General features: G+C 48.5%; 1 protein-coding gene across 1 annotated transcript in view; it reads right to left on the minus strand.

Annotated features, from left to right (window-relative positions):
• Window positions 1-3,199: 3,199 nt before the first annotated feature.
• LOC139414484 (LIM and cysteine-rich domains protein 1-like) overlaps window positions 3,200-25,670 on the minus strand; it is a 33,401-nt gene continuing 10,930 nt past the window's right edge. Inside the window, exons 5-8 of the mRNA XM_071162396.1 lie at window positions 19,311-19,460; window positions 18,636-18,863; window positions 4,253-4,468; window positions 3,200-3,418 (exon numbers count right to left, since the gene is read on the minus strand). Of these exons, the coding sequence (XP_071018497.1) occupies window positions 3,281-3,418; window positions 4,253-4,468; window positions 18,636-18,863; window positions 19,311-19,460 (732 nt within the window). The 3' untranslated portion in view covers window positions 3,200-3,280. The remainder of the gene's footprint in view (window positions 3,419-4,252; window positions 4,469-18,635; window positions 18,864-19,310; window positions 19,461-25,670) is intronic.

Genomic DNA, 25,670 nt, shown 5'->3' on the forward strand with positions numbered 1-25,670 from the left:
ATTAACAAGGAGGATATTGGGGACTGGTATTAACTAGGAGGAGATTAGAGACTGGTATTAACCAGGGGGAGACTAGAGACTGGTATTAACTAGGAGGATACTGGAGACTGGTATTAACTTGGAGGATACTGGAGACTGGCATTAACCAGAAGGAGACTGGAGACTGGTATTAACCAGGAGGAGACTGGAGACTGGTATTAATCAGGAGGAGACTGTAGACTGGTATTAACCAGGAGGATACTAGAGACTGGTATTAACCAGGAGGAGACTGGAGACTGGTATTAACCAGGAGGAGTTTGTAGACTGGTATTAACCAGGAGGAGACTAGAGACTGGTATTAACCAGGAGGATACTGGAGACTGGTATTAACCAGGAGGAGACTGGAGACTGGTATTAACCAGGAGGAGACTGGAGACTGGTATTAACCAGGAGGATACTGGAGATTGGTATTAACCAGGAGGAGACTGGAATTAACCAGGAGGAGATTGGAGACTGGCATTAACCAGGAGGAGATTGGAGACTGGCATTAACCAGGAGGAGACTGCAGACTGGAGACTGGAAATTAACCAGGAGGAGACTGCAGACTGGAGACTGGGATTAACCAGGAGGAGACTGCAGACTGGTATTAACCAGGAGGATACTGGGGACTGGCAATAACCAGGAGGAGTTTGTAGACTGGTATTAACCAGGAGGAGATTGTAGACTGGTATTAACTAGGAGGAGTTTGTAGACTGGTATTAACTAGGAGGAGTTTGTAGACTGGTATTAACCAGGAGGAGTTTGTAGACTGGCATTAACCAGGAGGAGATTGTAGACTGGTATTAACTAGGAGGATACTGGGGACTGGGATTAACCAGGAGGAGTTTGTAGACTGGTATTAACCAGGAGGATACTGGGGACTGGTATTAACTAGGAGGAGTTTGTAGACTGGTATTAACCAGGAGGATACTGGGGACTGGTATTAACTAGGAGGAGTTTGTAGACTGGTATTAACCAGGAGGAGATTGTAGACTGGTATTAACCAGGAGGATACTGGAGAGATGAGCTGCTGATAAACTAACTCTACCTTGGATACACTGTCATAGATCGTCCTCTATACACCCTGGATATACAGTACTCTACATCCTACTACTGAAGAGCTGAGCTGCTGATCAAACACATTCCACCATACATACCGACTGTTTCTAAACCAGCTCCGTTGATGACATTACATACTGAACCAATAACTTTAGACCTCTTTGGAATTGAGTCTTGATTTCGTGTGTATATGTGTGCGTGCGTGCGAGTGAGTGAGAGCGAGTGAGTGAGAGTGAGTGAGTGAGAGCGAGTGAGTGAGAGCGAGTGAGTGAGAGCGAGTGAGTGAGAGTGAGTGAGTGAGAGTGAGTGAGAGTGAGTGAGAGTGAGAGCGAGTGAGTGAGAGTGAGTGAGTGAGAGTGAGTGAGAGTGAGTGAGAGCGAGTGAGAGAGAGCGAGTGAGAGCGAGTGAGTGAGAGCGAGTGAGTGAGAGTGAGTGAGTGAGAGTGAGTGAGTGAGTGAGAGTGAGTGAGAGCGAGACCAATATAAATAAAGGACCATTAGCGAGTACTAAGAATTAGGATGGGATCAAAACAGTTTTATAACATCAAATATCTATAATGTATATGTAGGAAATGGATAACCGGACATTAACTACTAACTAGACAAACAAAATGGTTAAATTAGTAACTAGACCAACAAAATCGTTAACTGTACATTAACTACTAACTAGACCAACAAAATCGTTAACTGTACATTAACTACTAACTAGACAAACAAAATGGATACCTGTACTTAAATTACTAACTAGACCAACAAAATGGTTAACTGTACATTAACTACTAACTAAAACAAAATGGATAACTACTTAAATTAGATTAAAATTAACAGAATCATCTACTTCAACGAGGCAGAAATGGTCAAATTGTTAGCATAAGAGCACAAATAACGGCCATTTTAAAAACAAACAAATTATCTTTATTTATTCTCTATAATCTAACAAGATAACAAGGCATTGAACTAATTTAACTAAAAAAAAACAGATTTACTATTATTACACTGTTATTACATTTTAGAAGAATTATTTGCATATATAATTTATAATTACATTTTTAGGACCAGGGGACCTAAACAGGGCTGGGGGAAAGGAGTGGGGCCAGGGGACCTAAACAGGGCTGGGGGAAAGGAGTGGGGCCAGGGGACCTAAACAGGGCTGGGGGAAAGGAGTGGGGCCAGGGGACCTAAACAGGGCTGGGGGAAAGGAGTGGGGCCAGGGGACCTAAACAGGGCTGGGGGAAAGGAGTGGGGCCAGGGGACCTAAACAGGGCTGGGGGAAAGGAGTGGGGCCAGGGGACCTAAACAGGGCTGGGGGAAAGGAGTGGGGCCAGGGGACCTAAACAGGGCTGGGGGAAAGGAGTGGGGCCAGGGGACCTAAACAGGGCTGGGGGAAAGGAGTGGGGCCAGGGGACCTAAACAGGGCTGGGGGAAAGGAGTGGGGCCAGGGGACCTAAACAGTGCTGGGGGAAAGGAGTGGGGCCAGGGGACCTAAACAGGGCTGGGGGAAAGGAGTGGGGCCAGGGGACCTAAACAGGGCTGGGGGAAAGGAGTGGGGCCAGGGGACCTAAACAGGGCTGGGGGAAATGAGTGGGGCCAGGGGACCTAAACAGGGCTGGGGGAAAGGAGTGGGGCCAGGGGACCTAAACAGGGCTGGGGGAAATGAGTGGGGCCAGGGGACCTAAACAGGGCTGGGGGAAAGGAGTGGGGCCAGGGGACCTAAACAGGGCTGGGGGAAAGGAGTGGGGCCAGGGGACCTAAACAGGGCTGGGGGAAAGGAGTGGGGCCAGGGGACCTAAACAGGGCTGGGGGAAAGGAGTGGGGCCAGGGGACATAAACAGGGCTGGGGGAAAGGAGTGGGGCCAGGGGACCTAAACAGAGCTGGGGGAAAGGAGTGTGGCCAGGGGACCTAAACAGGGCTGGGGGAAAGGAGTGTGGCCAGGGGACCTAAATAGGGCTGGGGGAAAGGAGTGGGGCCAGGGGACCTAAACAGGGATGGGGGAAAGGAGTGGGGCCAGGGGACCTAAACAGAGCTGGGGGAAAGGAGTGTGGCCAGGGGACCTAAACAGGGCTGGGGGAAAGGAGTGGGGCCAGGGGACCTAAACAGGGCTGGGGGAAAGGAGTGTGGCCAGGGGACCTAAACAGGGCTGGGGGAAAGGAGTGGGGCCAGGGGACCTAAACAGGGCTGGGGGAAAGGAGTGGGGCCAGGGGACCTAAACAGTGCTGGGGCAGTTTGTTTGGGGGCAGGAACAGGGGCTGTCCAGACTCTGTCCACACCGCCAGCAGCAGTAATGGTCCTGGTGCCACGCCCGACTGTCTATTCCCCTCTTGTAGTCCTCACAGAAGATCAGCTGCAGACAGGACGAGAAAAGACAGAATATGTTTAAGGGTTCTTTATTGGGTAAAAGGGCATTATTTACTATTTATTTATTTTACCTTTATTTAACTAGGCAAGTCAGTTAAGAACAAATTCTTATTTTCAATGACGGCCTACCGGGGAACAGTGCCTTGTTCAGGGGCAGAACGACAGATTTTGTACCTTGTCAGCTCGGGGATTTGAACTTGCAACCTTTTGATTACTAGTCCAACACTCTAACCACTAGGCTACCCTGCTACCTCTACACTCTAACCACTAGGCTACCCTGCCACCTCTACACTCTAACCACTAGGCTACCCTGCCACCTCTACACTCTAACCACTAGGCTACCCTGCCGCCTCCACACTCTAACCACTAGGCTACCCTGCCGCCTCTACACTCTAACCACTAGGCTACCCTGCCGCCTCTACACTCTAACCACTAGGCTACCCTGCCGCCTCTACACTCTAACCACTAGGCTACCCTGCCGCCTCCACACTCTAACCACGTGTCTGTGGTAATCTCCCCATAGAATAAGAATGGATAGAATGGGCTTCCCTCCTTCTATCTCTATGAGTCCCAGTCACCTCGTCACAGCCATGGCAGCGTCTGGTCTTCTGGCAGTAGTGTCTTCCACACAGCAGCTCTCCTCCCTTCCCTCCTCCCCACCTTTCACCTCCCTTCTCCTCTCCCCTCCCTCCTCTCCCTCCTCCTTTCGCCTCCCCCATCCTCTCCTCGCCTCGCCTCTCCTCTCCTCTCCTCTCCACCCCTCTCCTCTCCTCTCCTCTCCTCTCCTCTCCTCTCCTCTCCTCTCCTCTCCTGCTCTCACCTCGTCACAGCCTGCACAACGGGGTCTGGTCCGCTGGCAGTAGTGTCTTCCACACAGCAGCTCTCCTTCCTTCCAGAAGTATACCAGATCAACCAGGGCCTCCCCACACTCTGAACACACAAAGCAGGTCGGGTGCCACTGCTTGTCGTAGCCTGCCCCCTCTGCATACACCACAGGACTGTCCAGGGGGGTGAGCTCCCAGCAACCACTGCAATGCTGTAGGAGAGAGGAGAAGTAGAGGGAATGGAGAGGGGGAGGTAGAGAGACAGAGAGTAGACAGAGAGGGGGAGAGAGAGAGAGAGACGTAGAGATAGTTGAGAGAGTAGACAGAGAGACAGAGAGAGAGAGAGAGAGAGAGAGACAGAGAGAGAGAGAGAGAGAGAGAGATGGGGAATAAGAGGGAACAGAGGGAGAGAAAAACAAAACCATTGAGAATTTTGTGGAACAATAAAATAACTAAATCTGAGCACCACGAAGACATGACACTGGTGATCCAGATGGAGCCACTCCAGCCCAGTCCTAGAGAGACGCTGGGAGGCTGGCTGGGTGTAACCCACGAAACCAGTACACTGTTTAATCAACACAAAACAACGTGATGATACTGCATGGGCCTCTCTCAAAGTAATCAAGCTCACATCACCATAGCAACAGCACCAAGGTCAACCGTGAACCCAAACCATGGTGCATTTCTGTTATGATAGAAGCAATCAGATGCAGATGTTAAGTCAGCCTTTGATTGTTTCCCCCACCCTCTCCCTCACCCTCCCCCCCACGCTCCCCCACCCTCTCCCCCACGCGCTCCCCCACGCTCTCTCTCTCTAAACTGCTTTTCTAAACAGAGTAAAAGGTTTGTCTGTGTATCTGTATGAAGCTCTCTCTTCATTCTGAATGTATAATAACAAGAGAGAGGGCAACAAATCATCAATATTAAAAGATAGTCACAATATACGCTTTTTAAAGTTAGTTTTTTTTCCCCCCTCATCATTCTCCATCTATAGTCCATATTTTGGAATGAAATTTGGCACATATGCTGAAAACCATTCCCTACGTGGTTAGCAGATGGCGGCGCGATCCGCTCGCTAGTTTTAATGTAAAAAGATTTGATGATAATTTCGCATCTCCCACAGGGACTTTTTTTTTTAAATAACTTCCAATAAATTCAAAAGTGACACCAGAGAATGAATGAATGATGATGAATTATGACCTTCACCTTCTATTTGAATATCCGAAAAGTGGTGTTGTTGATTTAAATTAAATATATATTTTCTCTGCTATCTTTCCAAGAAAAATCTTAAGCAAAGCTAACTAATTACATAGGGGAAAAACAACCGCTAACAGCTAATATTTCATTTTTGCTGAAGGAGAATTTTTTGGGGGGACAGAAATAGGATTACAGATCATACAGTCTCAGTCTAGGTGAGAATGCAACGGCCCTTGATTGGATATCTACTCGATCTATGTTCGGGCCTGTGACGTATCAAACAGACACCTCGCCAGGTCTCTCTCATCTTGACGAGCTAGCAAGGGACGAAAAACTTTTAAAAAGTCCTAGCTAGCTACCATTATATCCTCAGCCATATTCAAAATGTAATTCAAGCCAGATGAGCTTGCATTTTTTTAATTGTATCGGTTTCTGTATAGTTTGATGTTGTCGTTGCCTGTTAGCTAGCTATCCAGGCTCCAGACTTAGCTGGAGTCTCACAGGCAGGGAAAAGTACACATTACCAAAATTACTTAAAAGACCTGGGCCATCTAGTTGTCATCATGAATAACAGATCAGGTTTGAATAACTGAACATGTGATTTATGGTTAGGAATGAGCGACGGACTTTACAGCCTAAAGTGAGAGGAATTGTAAACAAACACTGTTGAGCCTCAGAACATGGTTAAAGTTGTTATTTTGTATCCATAGCTCTATCGATTAATTTGAGAGTGGTTACCATTTCTCCATCCCAAATTCTTCTGCTTTTTACCAAAACAGTGACGGGGTGTGGGCTTGTTGTTCTTTAAACTGTAGATTGCCCCTGTAATAACCAATGGGTATATATCTAGATGAGGACCACGGAACAGATTCTCAGATGAGAGATTGCATATGTGTCTTACATGAAGAAAAAACATGTTTACAGAACTCTAGTAGGTGCCGTTGAGCTTATGTTGAAAAGCCTTGTTGGTGCATAAGTCCAATTAGATTTGGAATTTCTTGGCATTTTCGGCTTCAGACAAAAGCTAATATTTCACTTTTTTACCTTTATTTTACTAGGCAAGTCATTTAAGAATATATTCTTATTTTCAATGACGGCCTAGGAACAGTGGGTTAACTGCCTTGTTCAGGGGCAGAACGACAGATTTGTACCTTGTCAGCTCGGGGATATAAACTTGCAACCTTTCGGTTACTAGTCCAACGCTCTAACCACTAGGCTACCCTGCCGCCCATACACTCTAACCACTAGGTTACCCTGCCGCCTCCCCTACACTCTAACCGCTAGGCTACCCTGCCGCCTCCTCTACACTCTAACCACTAGGCTATCCTGCCGCCCTTACACTCTAACCACTAGGCTACCCTGCCGCCTCTACACTCTAACCACTAGGCTACCCTGCCGCCCTTACACTCTAACCACTAGGCTACCCTGCCGCCTCTACACTCTAACCACTAGGCTACCCTGCCGCCTCTACACTCTAACCACTAGGCTACCCTGCCGCCTCTACACTCTAACCACTAGGCTACCCTGCCGCCTCTACACTCTAACCACTAGGCTACCCTGCCGCCTCTACACTCTAACCACTAGGCTACCCTGCCGCCTCTACACTCTAACCACTAGGCTACCTGCCACCTCTACACTCTAACCACTAGGCTACCCTGCCACCTCTACACTCTAACCACTAGGCTACCTGCCACCTCTACACTCTAACCACTAGGCTACCCTGCCGCCTCTACACTCTAACCACTAGGCTACCCTGCCGCCTCTACACTCTAACCACTAGGCTACCATGCCGCCCCAACACTCTAACCACTAGGCTACCCTGCCGCCTCTACACTCTAACCACTAGGCTACCTGCCACCTCTACACTCTAACCACTAGGCTACCTGCCACCTCTACACTCTAACCACTAGGCTACCCTGCCGCCTCTCTAACCACTAGGCTACCCTGCCGCCTCTACACTCTAACCACTAGGCTACCTGCCTCCTCTACACTCTAACCACTAGGCTACCTGCCTCCTCTACCCTCTAAACACTAGGCTACCTGCCGCCTCTACACTCTAACCACTAGGCTACCCTGCCTCCCCTACACTCTAACCACTAGGCTACCCTGCCGCCTCTACACTCTAACCACTAGGCTACCCTGCCTCCCCTACACTCTAACCACTAGGCTACCCTGCCGCCTCTACACTCTAACCACTAGGCTACCCTGCCGCCTCTACACTCTAACCACTAGGCTACCTGCCACCTCTACACTCTAACCACTAGGCTACCCTATCTCCTCTACACTCTAACCACTAGGCTGGCTACCCTGCCTCCTCTACACTCTAACCACTAGGCTACCCTGCCTCCTCTACACTCTAACCACTAGGCTACCCTGCCACCTCTACACTCTAACCACTAGGCTACCCTGCCGCCTCTACACTATAACCACTAGGCTACCCTGCCGCCTCTACACTATAACCACTAGGCTACCCTGCCGCCTCTACACTCTAACCACTAGGCTACCCTGCCGCCTCTACACTCTAACCACTAGGCTACCCTGCCGCCTCTACACTATAACCACTAGGCTACCCTGCCGCCTCTACACTCTAACCACTAGGCTACCCTGCCGCCTCTACACTCTAACCACTAGGCTACCCTGCCGCCTCTACACTCTAACCACTAGGCTACCCTGCCGCCTCTACACTATAACCACTAGGCTACCCTGCCGCCTCTACACTCTAACCACTAGGCTACCCTGCCGCCTCTACACTCTAACCACTAGGCTACCCTGCCGCCTCTACACTCTAACCACTAGACTACCTGCCGCCCCTACACTCTAACCACTAGGCTACCCTGCCGCCTCTACACTCTAACCACTAGGCTACCCTGCCGCCTCTACACTCTAACCACTAGGCTACCTGCCACCTCTACACTCTAACCACTAGGCTACCCTATCTCCTCTACACTCTAACCACTAGGCTGGCTACCCTGCCTCCTCTACACTCTAACCACTAGGCTACCCTGCCTCCTCTACACTCTAACCACTAGGCTACCCTGCCGCCTCTACACTCTAACCACTAGGCTACCCTGCCGCCTCTACACTATAACCACTAGGCTACCCTGCCGCCTCTACACTATAACCACTAGGCTACCCTGCCGCCTCTACACTCTAACCACTAGGCTACCCTGCCGCCTCTACACTCTAACCACTAGGCTACCCTGCCGCCTCTACACTATAACCACTAGGCTACCCTGCCGCCTCTACACTCTAACCACTAGGCTACCCTGCCGCCTCTACACTCTAACCACTAGGCTACCCTGCCGCCTCTACACTCTAACCACTAGACTACCTGCCGCCCCTACACTCTAACCACTAGGCTACCCTGCCGCCTCTACACTATAACCACTAGGCTACCTGCCGCCCCTACACTCTAACCACTAGGCTACCTGCCGCCCCTACACTCTAACCACTAGGCTACCTGCCACCTCTACACTCTAACCACTAGGCTACCTGCCACCTCTACACTCTAACCACTAGGCTACCCTGCCGCCTCTACACTCTAACCACTAGGCTACCTGCCTCCTCTACACTCTAACCACTAGGCTACCTGTCTCCTCTACCCTCTAACCACTAGGCTACCCTGCCGCCTCTACACTATAACCACTAGGCTACCCTGCCGCCCCTACACTCTAACCACTAGGCTACCCTGCCACCTCTACACTCTAACCACTAGGCTACCCTGCCGCCTCTACACTCTAACCACTAGGCTACCCTGCCGCCCCTACACTCTAACCACTAGGCTACCCTGCCACCTCTACACTCTAACCACTAGGCTACCCTGCCGCCTCTACACTCTAACCACTAGGCTACCCTGCCGCCTCTACACTCTAACCACTAGGCTACTTTGCCTCCCCTACACTCTAACCACTAGGCTACCCTGCCGCCTCTACACTCTAACCACTAGGCTACCCTGCCACCTCTACACTCTAACCACTAGGCTACCCTGCCACGTCTACACTCTAACCACTAGGCTACCCTGCCACCTCTACACTCTAACCACTAGGCTACCCTGCCGCCTCTACACTCTAACCACTAGGCTACCCTTCCACCTCTACACTCTAACCACTAGGCTACCCTGCCGCCTCTACACTCTAACCACTAGGCTACCCTGCCTCCCCTACACTCTAACCACTAGGCTACCCTGCCGCCTCTACACTCTAACCACTAGGCTACCCTGCCTCCTCTACACTCTAACCACTAGGCTACCCTGCCGCCTCTACACTCTAACCACTAGGCTACCCTGCCTCCCCTACACTCTAACCACTAGGCTACCCTGCCGCCTCTACACTCTAACCACTAGGCTACCCTGCCGCCTCTACACTCTAACCACTAGGCTACCCTGCCGCCTCTACACTCTAACCACTAGGCTACCCTGCCACCTCTACACTCTAACCACTAGGCTACCCTGCCTCCCCTACACTCTAACCACTAGGCTACCCTGCCGCCTCTACACTCTAACCACTAGGCTACCCTGCCGCCTCTACACTCTAACCACTAGGCTACCTGCCACCTCTACACTCTAACCACTAGGCTACCCTATCTCCTCTACACTCTAACCACTAGGCTGGCTACCCTGCCTCCTCTACACTCTAACCACTAGGCTACCCTGCCTCCTCTACACTCTAACCACTAGGCTACCCTGCCGCCTCTACACTATAACCACTAGGCTACCCTGCCGCCTCTACACTCTAACCACTAGGCTACCCTGCCGCCTCTACACTCTAACCACTAGGCTACCCTGCCGCCTCTACACTCTAACCACTAGGCTACCCTGCCGCCTCTACACTCTAACCACTAGGCTACCCTTCCACCTCTACACTCTAACCACTAGGCTACCCTGCCGCCTCTACACTCTAACCACTAGGCTACCCTGCCTCCCCTACACTCTAACCACTAGGCTACCCTGCCGCCTCTACACTCTAACCACTAGGCTACCCTGCCTCCTCTACACTCTAACCACTAGGCTACCCTGCCGCCTCTACACTCTAACCACTAGGCTACCCTGCCTCCCCTACACTCTAACCACTAGGCTACCCTGCCGCCTCTACACTCTAACCACTAGGCTACCCTGCCGCCTCTACACTCTAACCACTAGGCTACCCTGCCGCCTCTACACTCTAACCACTAGGCTACCCTGCCACCTCTACACTCTAACCACTAGGCTACCCTGCCTCCCCTACACTCTAACCACTAGGCTACCCTGCCGCCTCTACACTCTAACCACTAGGCTACCCTGCCGCCTCTACACTCTAACCACTAGGCTACCTGCCACCTCTACACTCTAACCACTAGGCTACCCTATCTCCTCTACACTCTAACCACTAGGCTGGCTACCCTGCCTCCTCTACACTCTAACCACTAGGCTACCCTGCCTCCTCTACACTCTAACCACTAGGCTACCCTGCCGCCTCTACACTATAACCACTAGGCTACCCTGCCGCCTCTACACTCTAACCACTAGGCTACCCTGCCGCCTCTACACTCTAACCACTAGGCTACCCTGCCGCCTCTACACTCTAACCACTAGGCTACCCTGCCGCCTCTACACTCTAACCACTAGGCTACCCTGCCGCCTCTACACTCTAACCACTAGGCTACCCTGCCGCCTCTACACTCTAACCACTAGGCTACCCTGCCGCCTCTACACTCTAACCACTAGACTACCTGCCGCCCCTACACTCTAACCACTAGGCTACCTGCCGCCCCTACACTCTAACCACTAGGCTACCTGCCTCCTCTACACTCTAACCACTAGGCTACCTGCCTCCTCTACCCTCTAACCACTAGGCTACCTGCCGCCTCTACACTCTAACCACTAGGCTACCCTGCCTCCCCTACACTCTAACCACTAGGCTACCCTGCCGCCTCTACACTCTAACCACTAGGCTACCCTGCCGCCTCTACACTCTAACCACTAGGCTACCCTGCCGCCTCTACACTATAACCACTAGGCTACCCTGCCTCCTCTACACTCTAACCACTAGGCTACCCTGCCGCCTCTACACTCTAACCACTAGGCTACCCTGCCGCCTCTACACTCTAACCACTAGGCTACCCTGCCGCCTCTACACTCTAACCACTAGGCTACCCTGCCGCCTCTACACTCTAACCACTAGGCTACCCTGCCGCCTCTACACTCTAACCACTAGACTACCTGCCGCCCCTACACTCTAACCACTAGGCTACCTGCCGCCCCTACACTCTAACCACTAGGCTACCTGCCTCCTCTACACTCTAACCACTAGGCTACCTGCCTCCTCTACCCTCTAACCACTAGGCTACCTGCCGCCTCTACACTCTAACCACTAGGCTACCCTGCCGCCTCTACACTCTAACCACTAGGCTACCTGCCACCTCTACACTCTAACCACTAGGCTACCCTATCTCCTCTACACTCTAACCACTAGGCTGGCTACCCTGCCTCCTCTACACTCTAACCACTAGGCTACCCTGCCTCCTCTACACTCTAACCACTAGGCTACCCTGCCGCCTCTACACTATAACCACTAGGCTACCCTGCCGCCTCTACACTCTAACCACTAGGCTACCCTGCCGCCTCTACACTCTAACCACTAGGCTACCCTGCCGCCTCTACACTCTAACCACTAGGCTACCCTGCCGCCTCTACACTCTAACCACTAGGCTACCCTGCCGCCTCTACACTCTAACCACTAGGCTACCCTGCCGCCTCTACACTCTAACCACTAGGCTACCCTGCCGCCTCTACACTCTAACCACTAGACTACCTGCCGCCCCTACACTCTAACCACTAGGCTACCTGCCGCCCCTACACTCTAACCACTAGGCTACCTGCCTCCTCTACACTCTAACCACTAGGCTACCTGCCTCCTCTACCCTCTAACCACTAGGCTACCTGCCGCCTCTACACTCTAACCACTAGGCTACCCTGCCTCCCCTACACTCTAACCACTAGGCTACCCTGCCGCCTCTACACTCTAACCACTAGGCTACCCTGCCGCCTCTACACTCTAACCACTAGGCTACCCTGCCGCCTCTACACTATAACCACTAGGCTACCCTGCCGCCTCTACACTCTAACCACTAGGCTACCCTGCCTCCCCTACACTCTAACCACTAGGCTACCCTGCCGCCTCTACACTCTAACCACTAGGCTACCCTGCCGCCTCTACACTCTAACCACTAGGCTACCCTGCCGCCTCTACACTCTAACCACTAGGCTACCCTGCCACCTCTACACTCTAACCACTAGGCTACCCTGCCTCCCCTACACTCTAACCACTAGGCTACCCTGCCGCCTCTACACTCTAACCACTAGGCTACCCTGCCGCCTCTACACTCTAACCACTAGGCTACCTGCCACCTCTACACTCTAACCACTAGGCTACCCTATCTCCTCTACACTCTAACCACTAGGCTGGCTACCCTGCCTCCTCTACACTCTAACCACTAGGCTACCCTGCCTCCTCTACACTCTAACCACTAGGCTACCCTGCCGCCTCTACACTCTAACCACTAGGCTACCCTGCCGCCTCTACACTATAACCACTAGGCTACCCTGCCGCCTCTACACTCTAACCACTAGGCTACCCTGCCGCCTCTACACTCTAACCACTAGGCTACCCTGCCGCCTCTACACTCTAACCACTAGGCTACCCTGCCGCCTCTACACTCTAACCACTAGGCTACCCTGCCGCCTCTACACTCTAACCACTAGGCTACCCTGCCGCCTCTACACTCTAACCACTAGGCTACCCTGCCGCCTCTACACTCTAACCACTAGACTACCTGCCGCCCCTACACTCTAACCACTAGGCTACCCTGCCGCCTCTACACTATAACCACTAGGCTACCTGCCGCCCCTACACTCTAACCACTAGGCTACCTGCCGCCCCTACACTCTAACCACTAGGCTACCTGCCACCTCTACACTCTAACCACTAGGCTACCTGCCACCTCTACACTCTAACCACTAGGCTACCCTGCCGCCTCTACACTCTAACCACTAGGCTACCTGCCTCCTCTACACTCTAACCACTAGGCTACCTGCCTCCTCTACCCTCTAACCACTAGGCTACCTGCCGCCTCTACACTCTAACCACTAGGCTACCCTGCCTCCCCTACACTCTAACCACTAGGCTACCCTGCCGCCTCTACACTCTAACCACTAGGCTACCCTGCCGCCTCTACACTCTAACCACTAGGCTACCCTGCCGCCTCTACACTATAACCACTAGGCTACCCTGCCGCCCCTACACTCTAACCACTAGGCTACCCTGCCACCTCTACACTCTAACCACTAGGCTACCCTGCCGCCTCTACACTCTAACCACTAGGCTACCCTGCCGCCCCTACACTCTAACCACTAGGCTACCCTGCCACCTCTACACTCTAACCACTAGGCTACCCTGCCGCCTCTACACTCTAACCACTAGGCTACCCTGCCGCCTCTACACTCTAACCACTAGGCTACTTTGCCGCCTCTACACTCTAACCACTAGGCTACCCTGCCACCTCTACACTCTAACCACTAGGCTACCCTGCCACGTCTACACTCTAACCACTAGGCTACCCTGCCACCTCTACACTCTAACCACTAGGCTACCCTGCCGCCTCTACACTCTAACCACTAGGCTACCCTTCCACCTCTACACTCTAACCACTAGGCTACCCTGCCGCCTCTACACTCTAACCACTAGGCTACCCTGCCTCCCCTACACTCTAACCACTAGGCTACCCTGCCGCCTCTACACTCTAACCACTAGGCTACCCTGCCTCCCCTACACTCTAACCACTAGGCTACCCTGCCTCCTCTACACTCTAACCACTAGGCTACCCTGCCGCCTCTACACTCTAACCACTAGGCTACCCTGCCTCCCCTACACTCTAACCACTAGGCTACCCTGCCGCCTCTACACTCTAACCACTAGGCTACCCTGCCGCCTCTACACTCTAACCACTAGGCTACCCTGCCGCCTCTACACTCTAACCACTAGGCTACCCTGCCACCTCTACACTCTAACCACTAGGCTACCCTGCCGCCTCTACACTCTAACCACTAGGCTACCCTGCCGCCTCTACACTCTAACCACTAGGCTACCCTGCCACCTCTACACTCTAACCACTAGGCTACCCTGCCACCTCTACACTCTAACCACTAGGCTACCCTGCCGCCTCTACACTCTAACCACTAGGCTACCCTGCCGCCTCTACACTCTAACCACTAGGCTACCCTGCCGCCCCACCTAAAACATACTTTTTTGTATTTCATTTCCAGTTTTTTTTATTTAGGTCTGAGAGAGGCAGACAGAGAGTCTGATAATAGCACAAGTCCTGCCACCAAACATTATTACTGTGCATTAGAACTATTTGAAATGGCATAAAACAACATGTCTGTCAATATGTCTAAAGTGGTTGGTTTCCAAAAATGATACAGCTCTTTAACAGTTTAAGCGACAGACCAACTGTAAAAAGGTCTTACAATTACACAACTAGTTTATGAACTACATCGTTATTTACATGTGCACACATTTGCATAAAAGAAAAACAAACATATTTTTGTTAATTTGTTTGTATTAATATACAAAAAAAAAGAGAGACACAGAGGGAGGAGATAGAGGGTGAGAGAAACAGAACTACTACTTCTACATTTTTATAGCTAGCAGTGTTGTTCTGTTGATATTTTAACCGCTGAACACAGACTCCCTTTTTTTTCAGTCATAAATCTCCCGTTTTATCGTCATCCACCAGGCACTTATAGTACTAGTGTTTAAAGACACACACCTAGTAGGGTACATCCCAAATGGCACCCTATTCTCAATATAGTGCCATGGTCAGAAGTAGTGCACTATAAAGTGAGTTAGAACTCTGCCCTTTGTCTCTTTCTGATGAATGTTGTTTTTTTTAAACTACCTTCAATATATTCTGAAAATTTTATGACTCTGGGACAAAACGTCTTTCAAAATAGCTTCTAAAAATAATAAAATAGCTTCATCATTGGTACGTCTGTTAACGGAGGAAACTTGACATTTTCTGAATATTTTCTGTTTTTTTGGACTGACTGGTTTAACATCTAATAAGAATAATCTAATAATCTGAACTACTGCTTCTATTCACTGCCTGTTATCAATGTAAAACAACACAAAATTAAAATGATTTCCTTGTCATAATATGTATTGATATTATACTATAAAGTGCATTCGGAAAGTATTCAGACCCCTTGACTTTTTCCACATGTTGTTATATTACAGCCTTATTCTTAAAAAGTTCCCAAAAGAATAAAGACATTTGAAATGTTCTATTATGTATATATGCAGTGTTGTAATGATGTACAAAAGGGAAAATAAATAAACATAAATATGGGTTGTATTTACAATGGTGTTTGTTCTTCACTGGTTGCCCTTTTCTTGTGGCAACAGGTCACAAATCTTGCTGCTGTGATGTCACACTGTGGTATTTCACCCAGTAGATATGGGAGTTTATCAAAATTGGATTTGTTTTCAAATTCTTTGTGGGTCTGTGTAATCTGAGGGAAATATGTGTCTCTAATATGGTCATACATTGGGCAGGAGGTTAGGAAGTGCATCTCAGTTTCCTCCTCATTTTGTGGGTAGTGAGCACATAGCCTGTCTTCTCTTGAGAGTCAGGTCTGCCTATGGCGGCCTTTCTCAATAGCAAGGCTATGCTCACTGAGTCTGTACATACTCAAAGCTTTCTTAAGTTTGGGTCAGTCACAGTGGTCAGGTATTCTGCCACTGTGTACTCTCTGTTTGGGGCCAAATAGCATTCTAGTTTGCTAATTTTTTTGGTAAATCTTTCCATTGTGTTAAGTACAGTGGGGCAAAAAAGTATTTAGTCAGCCACCAATTGTGCAAGTTCTCCCACTTAAAAAGAGGAGAGAGGCCTGTAATTTTCATCATAGGTACACTTAAACTATGACAGACAAAATGAGGAGAAAAAATCCAGAAAATCACATTGTAGGATTTTTTATGAATTTATTTGCAAATTATGGCGGAAAATAAGTATTTGGTCAATAACAAAAGTTTATCTCAATACTTTGTTATATACCCTTTGTTGGCAATGACAGAGGTCAAACATTTTCTTTAAGTCTTCACAAGGTTTTCACACACTGTTGCTGGTATTTTGGCCCATTCCTCCATGCAGATCTCCTCTAGAGCAGTGATGTTTTGGGGCTGTTGCTGGGCAACACGGACTTTCAACTCCCTCCAAAGATTTTCTATGGGGTTGAGATCTGGAGACTGGCTAGGCCACTCCAAGACGTTGAAATGCTTCTTACGAAGCCACTCCTTCGTTGCCCGGGCGGTGTGTTTGGCATCATTGTCATGCTGAAAGACCCAGCCACGTTTCATCTTCAATGCCTTTGCTGATGGAAGGAGGTTTTCACTCAAAATCTCACGATACATGGCCCCATTCATTCTTTCCTTTACACGGATCAGTCGTCCTGGTCCCTTTGCAGAAAAACAGCCCCAAAGCATGATGTTTCCACCCCCATGCTTCACAGTAGGTATGGTGTTCTTTGGATGCAACTCAGCATTCTTTGTCCTCCAAACACGACGAGTTGAGTTTTTACCAAAAAGTTCTATTTTGGTTTCATCTGACCATATGACATTCTCCCAATCTTCTTCTGGATCATCCAAATGCTCTCTAGCAAACTTCAGATGGGCCTGGACATGTACTGGCTTAAGCAGGGGGACACGTCTGGCACTGCAGGATTTGAGTCCCTGGCGGCGTAGTGTGTTACTGATGGTAGGCTTTGTTACTTTGGTCCCAGCTCTCTTCAGGTCATTCACTAGGTCCCCCGTGTGGTTCTGGGATTTTTGCTCACCGTTCTTGTGATCATTTTGACCCCACGGGGTGAGATCTTGCGTGGAGCCCCAGATCGAGGGAGATTATCAGTGGTCTTGTATATCTTCCATTTCCTAATAATTGCTCCCACAGTTGATTTCTTCAAACCAAGCTGCTTACCTATTGCAGATTCAGTCTTCCCAGCCTGGTGCAGGTCTACATTTAGTTTCTGGTGTCCGTTGACAGCTCTTTGGTCTTGGCCATAGTGGAGTTTGGAGTGTGACTGTTTGAGGTTGTGGACAGGTGTCTTTTATACAGATAACAAGTTCAAACAGGTGCCATTAATACAGGTAACGAGTGGAGGACAGAGGAGCCTCTTAAAGAAGAAGTTACAGGTCTGTGAGAGCCAGAAATCGTGCTTGTTTGTAGGTGACCAAATACTTATTTTCCACCATAATTTGCAAATAAATTCATTAAAAATCCTACAACGTGATTTTCTGGGAAAAAAATTCTCATTTTGTCTGTCACAGTTGAAGTGTACCTATGATGAAAATAACCGGCCTCTCTCATATTTTTAAGTGGGAGAACTTGTACAATTGGTGGCTGACTAAATACTTTTTTAGTCAGCCACCAATTGATTGAAAGGCGGGGACAGGGTCAGGAGGCGGGGACAGGAGGAGGGGACAGGGACAGGAGGCAGGGACAGGAGGCGGGGACACAGACAGGAGGCAGGGACAGGAGGCAGGGACAGGAGGTGGGGACAGGGACAGGAGGCGGGGACAGGAGGCGGGGACAGGAGGCAGGGACAGGAGGCGGGGACCGGGACAGGAGGTGGGACAGGAGGCGGGGACAGGAGGCAGGGACAGGAGGCGGGGACAGGAGGCGGGGACAGGAGGCGGGGACAGGAGGCAGGGACAGGGACAGGAGGTGGGGACAGGAGGCGGGGACAGAACAGACCTGGGTTTAAATACTATTTTTTATCTGCGCTTGATTGGACATGTAGAATATTTTCTAAACGGCAAACCTCGCCCATCTGGTACTCCAGGGATAAAACAAGTAGTTTGAAAGATTTCAAATAATATTTGAACCCAGGTCTGGGACAGACAGGAAATAAACAAATAAACATCCGGTCTCTCATTGGACATTTATTTAGTACATTTCGCAGGTTGTTACCAAGTTTCTCAGTCTAAGTCTACAGTGCAGTTAGCCAATACACCAGAAATACTCCCATTTAAAGTGTCATGTGGATGTATTTGTTTGTGGATGAATGAGCGTGTATAAGTTAATGTAGATGCAAATGTTTATATATATAGATATATATTTTTAAACTGTAATTACTCTATAGCAAAGACATACATATTTACTCTTCTTATAGTGGTCGTCTGTCCCGTTGGTGGTGGTCGTGTTAGGGTCTGACTGGATAATGGGGGCCTTCCTAGGTCCCCCGGTCACAGCCCCGTTCTTCTGCCTATGCCCTTTGATGACGGGCGGAGGGTTAGCGCCTCCCTCCCCAGGCAGCGCCACCTCCCCTACTCCTAGAGCCTCCTCTTTGTAGCGCTTCATGAAGACAGACATGGCCTGGAGCTGGTGGAAGGAACAAGACCAACGATGGGAAATAAGCATCCAGGCTATATTTTGTATTTAACCTTTATTTAACTAGGCAAGTCAGTTAAGAACAAATTTGTATTTTCAATGACGGGGGTTAACTGCCTGTTCAGGGGCAGAACGACAGATTTGTACCTTGTCAGCTCGGGGATTTGATCTTGCTCTAACCACTAGGCTACGTGCCTGCCCTATATGGTGTAAATTTAGCCACAACTATGTTTAATGGATATTATGTTTGTCACAGCTAGTGCATCTTTATACGTAGGTCTATTCATAAATAATCAAACGTAAAAATTTAAAAAAATGAAGAATATGAATCAAAATTAGAATACGACAAGAAGTGACCTGTCGATAATCTGGACAAAATTCCAAAATGGAGGCTTAAATACAAACATAAAGAGGATTTGGACGGCACCAAAATCTAACCTGGTCCTCTGACAGAGACCCGTGGCACAGGGAGGGGTCCTGATCGTAGACAGGTAGCTGTCTCATCAACTGCCTGCGCCGGTACATCGCTCCCTCCGTCCCTGCTACTGGACGCTTCTCCTCCGGGACCAACGCCATGTACAGCATGGCCTAAAGAGGGAGAGGGATAGGGAGGGTGAGAGTGGGAGAGGAGTTAACACAGCCCAGGAGAGAGTAAACTACATGAAACAACAAGGACTGAGGACAACTTTACAGCAACAACAACAACAGCACCAGACCAGTGTGACAGAGCTAAATCAAATCAAATCAAATGTATTTATATAGCCCTTCGTACATCAGCTGATGTCACAAAGTGCTGTACAGAAACCCAGCCTAAAACCCTAAACAGCAAGCAATGCAGGTGTAGAAGCACGGTGGCTAGGAAAAACTCTATAGAAAGGCCAAAACCTAGGAAGAAACCTAGAGAGGAACCAGGCTATGTGGGGTGGCCAGTCCTCTTCTGGCTGTGCCGGGTGGAGATTATAACAGAACATGGCCAAGATGTTCAAATGTTCATAGATGACCAACAGGAGATTATAACAGAACATGGCCAAGATGTTCAAATGTTCATAGATGACCAACAGGAGATTATAATAGAACATGGCCAAGATGTTCAAACGTTCATAGATGACCTCCTATGTAAAGCATAGACTCCAGAGAACTTACAGTTGGTCTTTGAACAAAGCTTTATATTGTACGTGACTGTAGGCAGCAACGCTACCTGGCTTTGGGACCTGGGATGTGTCCTTTTAAACCGGAGAAATACTACACAGGCCCTGACTTGTGGGTTCTGTGTCCCAAATGACACCTTATTCCCTATATAGTGCACTATTATTTTTATTTTTACCATAACCGCAAGTCAAAAGTAGAGCACTGTGTAAGGAATAGTGTCATTTGGGATGCTGCAGTAGTTCACTATTTAGGGAATAAGGTGCTTTTGGGACATGTTTCAGAGTGGTGGCCAAGCAGCCCTCACAGTGCTGGAATATAGATCATCACTCCCTATTCTGACCTCCAGGCTTCTACTGTCAGCACTCTGTGACCTAGCACAATCATCCCTCCTTCTCTTCTACTGTCAGCACGCTGTGACCTAGCACAATCATCCCTCCTTCTCTTCTACTGTCAGCACTCTGTGACCTAGCACAATCATCCCTCCTTCTCTTCTACTGTCAGCACTCTGTGACCTAGCACAATCATCCCTCCTTCTCTTCTACTGTCAGCACTCTGTGACCTAGCACAATCATCCCTCCTTCTCTTCTACTGTCAGCACTCTGTGACCTAGCACACTCATCCCTCCTTCTCTTCTACTGTCAGCACTCTGTGACCTAGCACAATCATCCCTCCTTCTCTTCTAATGTCAGCGCTCTGTGACCTAGCACAATCATTCCTCCTTCTCTTCTACTGTCAGCACTCTGTGACCTGGCAAAATCATCCCTCCTCTTCTACTGTCAGCACTCTGTGACCTAGCACAATCATCCCTCCTTCTCTTCTACTGTCAGCACTCTGTGACCTAGCACAATCATCCCTCCTTCTCTTCTACTGTCAGCACGCTGTGACCTAGCACAATCATCCCTCCTTCTCTTCTACTGTCAGCACTTTGTGACCTAGCACAATCATCCCTCCTTCTCTTCTACTGTCAGCACTCTGTGACCTAGCACAATCATCCCTCCTTCTCTTCTACTGTCAGCACTCTGTGACCTAGCACAATCATCCCTCCTTCTCTTCTACTGTCAGCACTCTGTGACCTAGCACAATCATCCCTCCTTCTCTTCTACTGTCAGCACTCTGTGACCTAGCACAATCATCCCTCCTTCTCTTCTACTGTCAGCACTCTGTGACCTAGCACAATCATCCCTCCTTCTCTTCTACTGTCAGCACTCTGTGACCTAGCATAATCATCCCTCCTTCTCTTCTACTGTCAGCACGCTGTGACCTAGCACAATCATCCCTCCTTCTCTTCTACTGTCAGCACTTTGTGACCTAGCACAATCATCCCTCCTTCTCTTCTACTGTCAGCACTCTGTGACCTAGCACAATCATCCCTCCTTCTCTTCTACTGTCAGCGCTCTGTGACCTAGCACAATCATCCCTCCTTGTCTTCTACTGTCAGTGCTCTGTGACCTAGCACAATCATCCCTCCTTCTCTTCTACTGTCAGTGCTCTGTGACCGACAGTAACACATCATTCTATTCCTCTTATTAAACATCTCTAACTACACTTATCTAGCTAGCTGGGCGCTAGCTAGTAACTAACAGCCAATCATTCTTCATCTCTCCCCTAATAACAGACAAGTCATCAAACACTCCTCAGTAAATACTAAACTTCACACAGTCAGAAAATGTCTTGGAAGAGGACACATCAGTCATTGTTGGTTTTCTTTGTAAGCACATCCAGGATGGAGCGGGGGGGGGGGGGGGGGGTCTACAGCACTCTTTAAGGGGTAAACCTCTGCTCCCCACTCTACAATCCTGGGGTAAAGCTGACCTATCACCACTCTACAATCCTGGGGTAATGCTGACCTATCACCACTCTACTATCCTGGGGTAAAGCTGACCTATCACCACTCTACAATCCTGGGGTAAAGCTGACCTATCACCACTCTACAATCCTGGGGTAAAGCTGACCTATCGCCACTCTACAATCCTGGGGTAAAGCTGACCTATCACCACTCTACAATCCTGGGGTGAAGCTGACCTATCACCACTCTACAGGCTTGCATGTCATTAGTGTGTCCTGATGAAGGCTTGAAGGCTAAACCAGTCACAGATAGACAGACAGGCTGTACCACACACATGTACGCCCTCCCCGCAGGCAGGCTTCAGTAAGCAGGCTTCAGTAAGCAGGCTTCAGTAAGCAGGCTTCAGGAGGCAGGCTTCAGTAAGCAGGCTTCAGTAAGCAGGCTTCAGGAAGCAGGCTTCAGGAAGCAGGCTTCAGGAGGCAGGCTTCAGTAAGCAGGCTTCAGGAAGCAGGCAGGCTTCAGTAAGCAGGCTTCAGTAAGCAGGCTTCAGGAGGCAGGCTTCAGTAAGCAGGCTTCAGTAAGCAGGTTTCAGTAAGCAGGCTTCAGTAAGCAGGGTTCAGGAGGCAGGCTTCAGGAGGCAGGCTTCAGTAAGCAGGCTTCAGGAGGCAGGCTTCAGTAAGCAGGGTTCAGGAGGAAGGCTTCAGGAGGCAGGCTTCAGTAAGCAGGCTTCAGTAAGCAGGCTTCAGTAAGCAGGCTTCAGTAAGCAGGCTTCAGTAAGCAGACTGCACCACGGACATGGACTGGATAATGTTCCTAGTTGCATCATAAAACTCTGAAGTATTCTTATAGAGACCACAAATATTTACTAGCCCACTAACAGAGTAGATATATGTACTAGCCCACTAACAGAGTAGATATATTTACTAGCCACTGACAGAGTAGATATATTTACTAGCCACTGACAGAGTAGATATATTTACTAGCCCACTAACAGAGTAGATATATTTACTAGCCCACTAACAGAGTAGATATATTTACTAACCCACTAACAGAGTAGATATATGTACTAGCCCACTAACAGAGTAGATATATGTACTAGCCCACTAACAGAGTAGATATATTTACTAGCCCACTAACAGAGTAGATATATTTACTAACCCACTAACAGAGTAGATATATGTACTAGCCACTAACAGAGTAGATATATTTACTAGCCCACTAACAGAGTAGATATATTTACTAGCCCACTAACAGAGTAGATATATTTACTAGCCCACTAACAGAGTAGATATATTTACTAGCCCACTAACAGAGTAGATATATGTACTAGCCCACTAACAGAGTAGATATATTTACTAACCCACTAACAGACTAAAAACAGTGCCTTGCGAAAGTATTCGGCCCCCTTGAACTTTGCGACCTTTTGCCACATTTCAGGCTTCAAACATAAAGATATAAAACTGTATTTTTTTGTGAAGAATCAACAACAAGTGGGACACAATCATGAAGTGGAACGACATTTATTGTATATTTCAAACTTTTTTAACAAATCAAAAACTGAAAAATTGGGCGTGCAAAATTATTCAGCCCCTTTACTTTCAGTGCAGCAAACTCTCTCCAGAAGTTCAGTGAGGATCTCTGAATGATCCAATGTTGACCTAAATGACTAATGATGATAAATACAATCCACCTGTGTGTAATCAAGTCTCCGTATAAATGCACCTGCACTGTGATAGTCTCAGAGGTCCGTTAAAAGCGCAGAGAGCATCATGAAGAACAAGGAACACACCAGGCAGGTCCGAGATACTGTTGTGAAGAAGTTTAAAGCCGGATTTGGATACAAAAAGATTTCCCAAGCTTTAAACATCCCAAGGAGCACTGTGCAAGTGATAATATTGAAATGGAAGGAGTATCAGACCACTGCAAATCTACCAAGACCTGGCCGTCCCTCTAAACTTTCAGCTCATACAAGGAGAAGACTGATCAGAGATGCAGCCAAGAGGCCCATGATCACTCTGGATGAACTGCAGAGATCTACAGCTGAGGTGGGAGACTCTGTCCATAGGACAACAATCAGTTGTATATTGCACAAATCTGGCCTTTATGGAAGAGTGGCAAGAAGAAAGCCATTTCTTAAAGATATCCATAAAAAGTGTTGTTTAAAGTTTGCCACAAGCCACCTGGGAGACACACCAAACATGTGGAAGAAGGTGCTCTGGTCAGATGAAACCAAAATGTAACTTTTTGGCAACAATGCAAAACATTATGTTTGGCGTAAAAGCAACACAGATGAACACACCATCCCCACTGTCAAACATGGTGGTGGCAGCATCATGGTTTGGGCCTGCTTTTCTTCAGCAGGGACAGGGAAGATGGTTAAAATTGATGGGAAGATGGATGGAGCCAAATACAGGACCATTCTGGAAGAAAACCTGATGGAGTCTGCAAAAGACCTGAGACTGGGACGGAGATTTGTCTTCCAACAAGACAATGATCCAAAACATAAAGCAAAATCTACAATGGAATGGTTCAAAAATAAACATATCCAGGTGTTAGAATGGCCAAGTCAAAGTCCAGACCTGAATCCAATCGAGAATCTGTGGAAAGAACTGAAAACTGCTGTTCACAAATGCTCGCCATCCAACCTCACTGAGCTCGAGCTGTTTTGCTCGTTTTTAAATATCCAGGGTCTTATTCTGGTGACACGATGATCTTGCTCTTTTGCCCATATTTATTTAATTATTTTGGCTATACCTGCACTGTATCTGCGAGCTGTTGGCTAAAGCGCACGTGCCAAACCCGGAATGGGCACATTCACTATATCCAGTGCTTGACTTGTTCCTCTTATAGAATATTAGCTCAAAAGTATTCTGGAGCTCCTGCACCTAAATATAAACAGTACTGACACCAAAAAATTAGTACCGGCACATATTTCAGTCCAAGTCAAGCACTGGCTATATAACGAAAAAAACTATCGTGAAAAACCCATCAGTAGAGTTGAAAATACGATGGAAACCCATTCAACTTGTATTTTTCATTCGATATATGGGTATTTCACCGCAGATGTGCACTACGTCATCACACACAGCCTTTAGTCCACACCAAGTTAATTTGACGGGAACACATCTCTGCTGCGAAAATGTGCATATTGTTCTTCTGCAGATTTTAGAATATTTGCATAAAAATCTGTTGCCGATTGGATGGAAACCTAGCTACTGCATCTAATTGGATGGAAACCTAGCTACTGCATCTAATTGTATGGAAACCTAGCTACTGCATCTAATTGGATGGATACCTAGCTACTGCGTCTAATTGGATGGGATACCTAGCTACTGCATCTAATTGGATGGAAACCTAGATACTGCATCTAATTGTATGGAAACCTAGCTACTGCATCTAATTGGATGGATACCTAGCTACTGCGTCTAATTGGATGGAAACCTAGCTACTGCGTCTAATTGGATGGAAACCTAGCTACTGCATCTAATTGGATGGAAACCTAGCTACTGCATCTAATTGGATGGAAACCTAGCTACTGCATCTAATTGGATGGAAACCTAGCTACTGCGTCTAATTGGATGGAAACCTAGCTACTGCGTCTAATTGGATGGAAACCTAGCTACTGCATCTAATTGGATGGAAACCTAGCTACTGCGTCTAATTGGATGGAAACCTAGATACTGCATCTAATTGGATGGATACCTAGCTACTGCATCTAATTGGATGGAAACCTAGCTACTGCATCTAATTGGATGGATACCTAGCTACTGCGTCTAATTGGATGGAAACCTAGCTACTGCGTCTAATTGGATGGAAACCTAGCTACTGCGTCTAATTGGATGGAAACCTAGCTACTGCATCTA

Source organism: Oncorhynchus clarkii, chromosome 7, assembly GCF_045791955.1.
Source record: "Oncorhynchus clarkii lewisi isolate Uvic-CL-2024 chromosome 7, UVic_Ocla_1.0, whole genome shotgun sequence".
NCBI classification, from domain to species: domain Eukaryota; kingdom Metazoa; phylum Chordata; class Actinopteri; order Salmoniformes; family Salmonidae; genus Oncorhynchus; species Oncorhynchus clarkii.